The sequence below is a fragment of the Salmo salar genome, chromosome 25 (genome assembly GCF_965601325.2).
Source record: "Salmo salar chromosome 25, fSalSal1, whole genome shotgun sequence".
NCBI classification, from domain to species: domain Eukaryota; kingdom Metazoa; phylum Chordata; class Actinopteri; order Salmoniformes; family Salmonidae; genus Salmo; species Salmo salar.
This window is the reverse complement of record NC_138315.1, coordinates 37,123,676-37,132,743: the sequence shown is the minus strand read 5'-3', so window position 1 is coordinate 37,132,743 and position 9,068 is coordinate 37,123,676. Positions and strand designations below refer to the sequence as shown.

The following is a 9,068-nucleotide window of genomic DNA, read 5'->3' as shown; positions in this document are numbered from 1 at the left end:
TGGTTACTACATGATTCCATATGTGTTATTTCATAGTTTGGATGTCTTCACTATTATTTTCCAAAGTAGAAAATAGTAAAAATAAAGAAAAACCCTTGAATGAGTAGGTGTTCTAAAACTTTTGACTGGTAGTGTATATGTATTTCCCCAAAAAATATATGGGGGATTGGAAGTGATACAGACAATTACATTGATGGGAGCTACAATCTATGTGCAATATTAAAGCTGATCTACCCCCTAAAAAAAAGTGTGCAAGGCAGTATTACATTTGTCACTGTCTGTCCATGTGTCACTGTCTCTCACCTACATTTTTTATCTCACCTGTGTGCACCTACATTGTAATCTTTCATTCATACGCTAGGTTGTACCAACCTCATGATGGGTATAGGGCAAATGTGACTATCATGTAGTAGCCTAAACCTATCGCTGTTACATTGAACTGGGTGAATGGAATATGAATGACAGTAATCCAACAGGCTGTAATAGAAATAAGGCCATGCTCTTGGGAAAAACAATCGTCCTCAATCATCTTAAACAGCACCGACCACCACGGAATTCAAGTAATTGAACTGACGTTGGTAATTAGTTGTTTAATAACACAAAAAAAAAATAATAAGTTGGTTAATCGCTCAGCACTAACAATATGTTTGGAACATCTAATTGCAATACAATCCCAGTATCGAATCGCAATACATATAGAATTGTGAGAATAGCAATACATATGGTATTGGCATATGTATCGTGATAATATCGTATGGCGAGGTCCCTGGCAATTCCCAGCCATAGTATACACCCATGCACACAAACTCTTATCTGGTCCCATCCTGTCTTTGAACTTATCTCAGCTTCTCATTACTCCCCAGTAAATGTTTCACCGCAGGCTACTGTCCCTGCCCTGTTTGCACTTGTCTATCTGAAAGATGTGTGTGTGTGTGTGTGTGTGTGTCTGTGCGCCCTGCACGCATGGTGTAACCTTCCTAAGATGAAAGAACACTACATGGCATCACATCCATCAATCAGCATATAACAACAATAATGGGCTCCATCCCATCATGGCGTAGGGTCAGTATTTAATCAGTGGTATGCTATGGACTGTTGACGGTTTGATTCCATCTGATACATGGTCCTCCTGTCACCCTCGTCTAGATGGCAGCCCCCCATACCTCTCTGATTCAGAGGGGATGGGTTAAATGCGGAAGACAGTTCATTTGAATGCATTCAGTTGTACAACTGACTAGGTATCCCCCTTTCCTTTCCTTTACCCTCCGGAGACCCTGCAGTCGTACTCTTATCAAACAAAAACACCTAGCACGTTTCAGAGACTGACTGCACATACCTGAAGGGTTCTGTGTGCAGCGAGCTATGAAACCTGAGGAGGGAGTCCGAGCAAATGTGCGGTTAGTCCGAACACAGGAGCCCTTGTGTGGCTTGTGACTGCCCCAACGTCCAGGAGCTATGGGCTCTGATTGTAGGGCACTGAAGCTCCAAAGATTGTCACACTGGCCTGGAATGTATTTGGGAAATGTTGACTGAAAAAAATAGAAAATTCCCTTAAGCTGATTACATTTTGCAAATCCAATCAGTTTCCCACGTTGATTCAACATCACATTGAATTGTTCTGTTGACATGACGTGGAAACAATGTTGATTCAGACTTTTTGCCCAGTGGGGTACGGCCTTGGCCTCCTGCCAGTTCTCTCTAGTGTTGGTAGGGGTCTCCACATAAAGGTGTTAAAGTGCTCTTTGTCTTCACAGGAAACAGAAGAGCGGAGCGTGAGCCAAATAGAGCTTCTGTGCAGCCGCCTCTATAATAACATCAACACCCAACCAGGCTGAACTAGGCTATGAAGCGCCCAATCAGCTCACAGAAGGCCACACCAGGCCAAAGCACCCATGTTACTCATGAGTGTGTGTTTGTGTGTGTGTGTGTGTGTGTGTAAGCACGTGTTTGTTTCTTCTACATGTACTGCAGAAATTGATGTTTTAGATTCCAGCAGTGGATCACGTCTTCTGCTGGCTCCAAGTGTCTTTCCAGACAATCATAGTACATTCATCCATAATTAGGGTATAATGACAGTATACTAACTCTACAGGTTACTCATACCCTATCACCCAGGAATAGAGACAGAACAATCCAATTTGACTGTCTATATACAGTGCCTTCGGAAAGTATTCAGATCCTTTGACTTTTTCCACATTTTGTTACATTACAGCCTTATTCTAAAATGGATTAAATAAAAAAAAATCCTCAGCAATCTACACACAACACCCCATAACGACAAAGTGAAAATAGATTTTTAGACATTTTTACAAATGTATTCAAAATAAAAAACAGATACCTTATTTACATAAGTATTCAGACCCTTTGCTATGAGACTCGAAATTGAGCTCAGGTGCATCCTGTTTCCATTGATCATCCTTGAGATGTTTCTACAATTGATTGGAGACTACCTGTGGTAAATTAAATTGATTGGACATGATTTGGAAAGGCACACACCTGTCTATATAAGTTCCCACAGTTGACAGTGCATGTCAGAGCAAAAACCAAGCCATGAGGTCGAAGAAATTGTCCGTAGAGCTCCGAGACAGGATTGTGTTGAGGCACAGATCTGGGGAAGGGTACTAAAACATTTCTGCAGCATTGAAGGTCATCAAGAACACAGTGGCCTCCATCATTATAAAATGGTAGAAGTTTTTCCAGAAGGACAACCATCTCTGCAGCACTCCACCAATCAGGCCTTTACGGAAGAGTGGCCAGACAGAAGCCACTCCTCAGTAAAATGCACATGACAGCCCGCTTGGAGATTGCCAAAAGGCACCTAAATACTCTCAGGCCATGAGAAACGAAATTCTCTGTTCTGATGAAACCAAGATTGAACTCTTTGGCCTGAATGCCAAGCATCACATCTGGAGGAAACCTGGCACCATCCCTACGGTGAAGCATATTGGTGGCAGAATCATGCAGTGAGGATGTTTTTCAGTGGCAGAGACTGGGAGACTAGTCAGGATCGAGGCAAAGATGAACGGAGCAAAGTACACAGAGATCCTTGATGAAAACCTGCTCCAGAGAGCTCAGGACCTCAGACTGGGGCAAAGGGTCACCTTCCAACAGGACAATGACCCTAAGCACACAGCCAAGACAACGCAAGAGGTGCTTCAACAAAGTACTGAGTAAAGGGTCTGAATACTTATGTAAATGTGATATTTACATTTATTGATTTTTAATAAATTAGCAAACATTTCTAAAAACCTGTTATTGCTTTGTCATTATGGGGTATTGTGTGCAGATTGATGAGGAAAAAAACTATTTCAGCAATTTTAGAATAAGGCTGTAACCTAACAAAATAGGGAAAAGATCAAGGGGTCTGAATACCTTCCGAAATCACTGTATATTTATAAACTAGGTTTGAGCCCTGAATACTGATTGGCTGACAGCTGCGTTACAACAGACTGTATAGCACGGGTATGACAAAACATAACTTTTTACTGCTCTAATTACATTGATAACCAGTTTATAATAGCAATAAGGCACCTCTGGGGTTTGTGATATATGGCCAATATACCATGGCTAAAGGTTGTATCCAGGCATTCCGCGTTGCGTCGTCCCTAAGAACACCCCTTAGCCGTGATATATTGGCCATATATTTAAATATCTTACTATATATATTTTACTGTATTTTATTTATTTTACCACAGTATATATTTTCCTAGAATACATCACACAGTGGATTCTTTAAAGAATACATTTTTAATCCTAACTCATGAGTCCTGTGAAGTTATCTCAATTGCTCTTTATTTTATAAAAATATTTACATATTACAATTCAGTTCAGTATAGTGTATGAGTACACTCAGTGAATTACCTTACAGCACACATACTGTGTAAATGATATGCATAGGTATTGATGAAATAAAAATAATTTTTCACAGGGACATGCCGTATGAGTGCCTGTATTTAAAATATGGAGGAATGTTGTGTGTAAAGGTGTTTTGGCAATGGACTACACATGAGATGATATTTATTTAAGAAATAAATATATCTAAGAAATACTATTGACATCTGCTCAGCCCTGTTTGCGTCAGGCAGGCTAAATGACAAGATGTTACCTCTAATACCTCATGATCTATGCCAAAGGTCATATACTGTATCCCATTTTTCCAACAGTCAGGTCAAGGCATTCAATATTAGGGGCACAAGAACAAACTATGCATTCATGAGAATAAAAAGATACAGTTTGTGCAAAGATAAATACATATAATTATTCTTTTTTTTGGGGGGGGGGGGGGGTCACAACTGTGGATAAGTGACACAATAGAAAGTACAAGCACACATCCACACACAGAGGTTCTCAAACACCTGTACTGTGTTAGTCTTATGACTCAGGTTTCTCAGGTCCAGAATCCTTCCAGCCACTTAACAGGCAGGTTTGGGTTCTGACCCATAAAGGATTTGGAACCATTGAGGTCCAGAATGTTTCACTTCAGCTCCAGGTACTGGGGTAAGACATTATTCCAGAACTGTTGGGATTCTTGGGTACTTTTGGCCTGTTTTCCCCCTGTGGTCATCTGTTTGGTACGGGCTGCTGGTTTGGGTTTCTCCCTCGGGGGATCTTCCATCCCTTTCCTGCTGGGGGGAGCTGCTTTAGGTGGTACGCTTTGTGAGCCTTTCTTTTTCCCTTTTGCATATTTTATCTCTTCCTCCTCTTCTTCCTCCTCCTCTTCCTGTTCTTCCTCCTCCTCTTCCTGTTCTTCCTCCTCTACCTCTCCCTCATCTTCTTCTTCAATACTATCTTTCCCTTCCTCTCCCTCCTCCTCTTCTCCTTCTTTACTATCTTTATCGTCATCTTCTTCCTCCTCTTCTCCTTCTTTACTATCTTTATCTTCATCTTCTTCCTCCTCTTCTCCTTCTTTACTATCTTTCCCTTCCTCTTCCTCCTCCTCTTCTTCTTCTTTACTATCTTTATCTTCCACCTCATCTTCTTCCTCCTCTTCCTCCTCCTCTTCTCCTTCTTTACTATCTTTATCTTCCTCTTCATCTTCTTCCTCCTCTTCTCCTTCTTTACTATCTTTCCCTTCCTCTCCCTCCTCATCTTCTCCTTCTTTACTATCTTTATCTTCCTCCTCATCTTCTTCCTCCTCTTCCCCCTCCTCTTCTTCTTCTTTACTATCTTTCTCATCTTCTTCTTCCTCAACTTGTTCTTCTTTAATATATTTTTCTTCCTCCACTTCTTCTTCTCCTTCCTCTTCACCTTCTTCCTCTCCCGTTTCCTCCACCTTCATCTCCCCTTTCTGTTCCCCTGCAGCAGCTTCTTCTAATTCACCATCAATTTCTTTATTTTCTTTCCCTTCTTTTTCATCTCCCTTCTCTTCCCCCTTTTCTCCAGCCTCCTCTCCCTCTGTGTCTTTTCCATCTACTTCCTGTCTATCTTTTTTTTCTTCCTTCTCTTCCTCCTCTTCCTTCTCCCTTTCCTCTTCTTGTTTGTTCGCTTCCTCCACTCTCTCTTCATCCACTTCGATTTCCTCTTTCTCATCTTCCTGTTTTTCACCATCTTCCTCTCCTTCCTTCTCACCCTCATCATCTCCTTTCTCCTCTTCATTATTCTCTTCTCCTTCTTCCTGATCTTTACTTTCTTCCTCTTCTTCCCCTTCACCCTCTTCCTCCCCTTCTCCCTCCTCCCCTTCTCCTTTATCATCTTCTTCTTCCCCCTCATCTTCTTCTTCGCCCTCCTCTTCCTCACTTTTTTCATCTTCAAGTTCCTCCTCTCCACTAGCATCTTCCTCCTCTGCCTCATCATCCTCTCCTCCCTCCTCTTCCTCCTCACCCTCTTCGACTTCACCGTTCTCCTCTTCACCTTCATTTTCATCCTCTTCTTCCTCACCATCAACTGCTTCCTCTTCTTCTCCTACATTGCCCTCACCTTCTCCACTTTCTGCACCATTTTCCTCATCGTCATCCTCTTCTTCTTCCTCCTCCTCACTTACACTTGCCTCCTCTTCTTCACTTTCACAACCTTCCTTACCCTCTCCCTCTCCTTCCTCATCTGTTCCACTCTCTCCCTCTCCTTCCTCCTCTCCTGACTCGGTAGCTTTACTTTCTTCACTCTCTGATTCTTCTGCTTGTTCATCTTCCTCCTCTTCTGCTGATCCCTCACTCTTGCTCTCAGCCTCACTTCCTGATTCATCACCACCCTCCTCCTTGTCCTCTTTGTTTTCATCCCCACTCTCTTCATCACTGGACTCTTCTTCACTCTTATCCTCCTCTTCCCCCTCTCCACTTGTCCCAGAACCACTCTCTCCCTCTTCTCCTTCCCCATCACTCTCTTCACTTTTCTCCTCTCCCTCCTCCTCTAGGCTTGCCTCAGAATCACTCTCTTTGCTCTCCTCACCCTCTCCTGTCCCCTCAGAATCACTCTCTTTGCTCTCCTCCCCCTCTCCTGTCCCCTCAGAATCACTCTCTTTGCTCTCCTCACCCTCTCCTGTCCCCTCAGAATCACTCTCTTTGCTCTCCTCCCCCTCTCCTGTCCCCTCAGAATCACTCTCTTTGCTCTCCTCACCCTCTCCTGTCCCCTCAGAATCACTCTCTTTGCTCTCCTCACCCTCTCCTGTCCCCTCAGAATCACTCTCTTTGCTCTCCTCACCCTCTCCTGTCCCCTCAGAATCACTCTCTTTGCTCTCCTCCCCCTCCGCGCCCTGGCTCTCTTCACTCTTCTCTTCTCTATCCTCCTCTCCTTCTCTGCTGGCCACAGAATCACTGTCTTCTGCTTCTCCCCCTTCGTTCTGTTCACTGCTCTCTTCCAGACCCTTACTACTCATGTCATCCTCCCCCTCCTCTTCTTCCAGACCCTTACTACTCCTGTCATCCTCCTCCTCTTCTTCCAGACCCTTACTACTCCTATCATCCTCCTCCTCCTCTTCTTCCAGACCCTTACTACTTCTGTCATCCTCCTCTTCTTCCAGACCCTTACTACTCCTGTCATCCTCCTCTCCCTGTCCCTTTGTGAAATCTTCATGTTCATCATTCTCAGCCTCTGACCTTTGACCTCTACTAGTGTTTTCATCGTCATCAACCTCGGCCTGACCTCCTGACCTGTCACTAGCAGCCTCTGTGTTGTCTGGGTTCTTCTCAGAACTCCTGCTCCCTGCTTCCTGATCAGAATTCCCAAGAACACTGATGCGTATGGCGGTCCTGTTTCTTTGCGCTACTGCACTGGGATCTGATGTTGAAGAGGAGGAGGAGGAGGAAGGCTGGGTGATGGCGCTCTGTTTGGTGAACCTCTCTACCCGGCTGGACCGCCGAGGAGGAATAGAGGTGGCTGTGTCACTCTCTGACTGAAACCCCCTCACACTTGTCACCGCCTCACTCAAGACCCCCATGGCTACGCCTGCCACCCCCACGGCTGGAAGGAGAGAGGCTGCATCGCTGAGAAATCCTCCCCAGCCAGGCTCCCCCTCCTGGGATTCACCAATGGTATCTTCCCCTGGGACCGCCACTCTATCTTTGACCTGTGAGACAGCCAGTGGCTCTCTAAGCTCAGACTTCACTGACTTCTTATCCCAAGTATTTTGAGGCATTGCATCTGATAATGACAGTGATGCAGATGGTGCTTTGGCCTTTGAGGTAGGTTCTACTAAGATTGGTTGGCTGGAAACCTCTGTTGGCTTGCTTTTCACTTTCACCGGGGTTCCATTCAACTCAGTCAATTTAGCTTTAACCTCTTCAGGTTTAGGCACATTTTTTGTTTTGGTGGGTGCACTTTTTGTTTCTGTGACTTTGCCTTTATCTTTAACTGCCATTTTGTTCCCCTCTGTTGTCCCTGACTCTTTGAGAGTAATAGACTCTCCAGTCTTTTGTTCATTCACCTCTTTTGCCTTCCTTTGTCCCTTTATTGGAGTCCTTTTACCTTCAGATGGTTTGTTCTTCTCTACTACCTCCTTAGGAATCCTCTTTACATTCAAAGGAGTGCTTTCAGCCACAGTTTTAATTGGAATTGGCTCCTTTTCCACAGGTTTACCTTTAACTTTGACTGTAGAGGATTTGGCCTCTTGAATGTTACTTTTCACAGGGGTGGATTTGACCTCTAATTGTTTACCTTTAACTTTGACTGGAGCGGACTTGACCCCTTGAATGTTACTTTTCACAGGGGTGGATTTGACCTCTAATTGTTTACCTTTAACTGAAGCGGACTTGACCCCTTGAAGTGGTTTATTTTGAACTTCAATAGTTTTAGTATCTTCCTTTGCCTCCTTACTTCTGATCTTTACAGGGCCTTTACCTTTCATCTCTGTACCTTTATTCACCTCAGACAACTTGCTTTGATCATGCTTTGGAGTGCTGGGTTTAGACACAGATATCTGGACCTGACTGTGTTTAGGAGTGCTAGGTTTTGATTCAGATAACTTGCTTTGTTTCCTTGCAGGTGTACTTAGCTTAGACCCTGCTTTACCTGTGCTTTGAAGATTGCTCTCTAGTTTACTGGTTTTCACTTTAAGGCCAGCCTTTTCTGTTGTCAAAGTGATGTTCTCCTTGCCCCTGGCTGGGGTTTGGGGGTTCTGAGGGGTCTTTAGTGGTTTGGAACTCTTTGTGGGAATGGCCTCTGCCTTCAACGAACTCAAACTGGAACTTCTCTGGAGCTCAGTGGGAAGGGCTTTATGGGAAGGTAGCTCCTCCTTCCTGTTGATCAGGGTTTGTTCAACCTTCCTCTCTGCCTCCTTCACAGATCTCCAAAGAGCCCTACCCTTTTTATGTCCCTGGAGAGATGAGAAAGAGACAAGGAGACAGAGAGAAAAGAGAGGAAGTGGCAGAGAGAGAAAGACAAATAAAAGAAAGAGAGAGGAGGGTAACGTTTTGCAAAGAGAGAATATTCAGAGGGTAAGGTAGAAAGAGAGAAGGATTTGAAACATGAAGAGTATACAGTAAAGTGTAAAGCAGAATAAAGGAGCCAAATGTACAGTGAAATAAAGGAGAAAGGAAGACAGACATGTAGATGCCAGTCCTTCTTTCCTGTCCCTCATAGTAAATACGCTAACATACCTTATCCTTCTGCTCTGCAGATGTAGTCCCAGTCTCATC

General features: G+C 43.9%; 1 protein-coding gene across 1 annotated transcript; it reads right to left on the bottom strand.

The window, feature by feature from the left end:
- Window positions 1-3,792: 3,792 nt before the first annotated feature.
- On the bottom strand, window positions 3,793-8,754 carry rpgra (retinitis pigmentosa GTPase regulator a). The gene has a single exon (XM_082969134.1). The coding sequence runs from the start codon at window positions 8,276-8,278 to the stop codon at window positions 4,475-4,477; it is 3,804 nt and encodes a 1,267-aa protein (XP_082825260.1). The 5' UTR covers window positions 8,279-8,754; the 3' UTR covers window positions 3,793-4,474.
- Window positions 8,755-9,068: the final 314 nt, after the last annotated feature.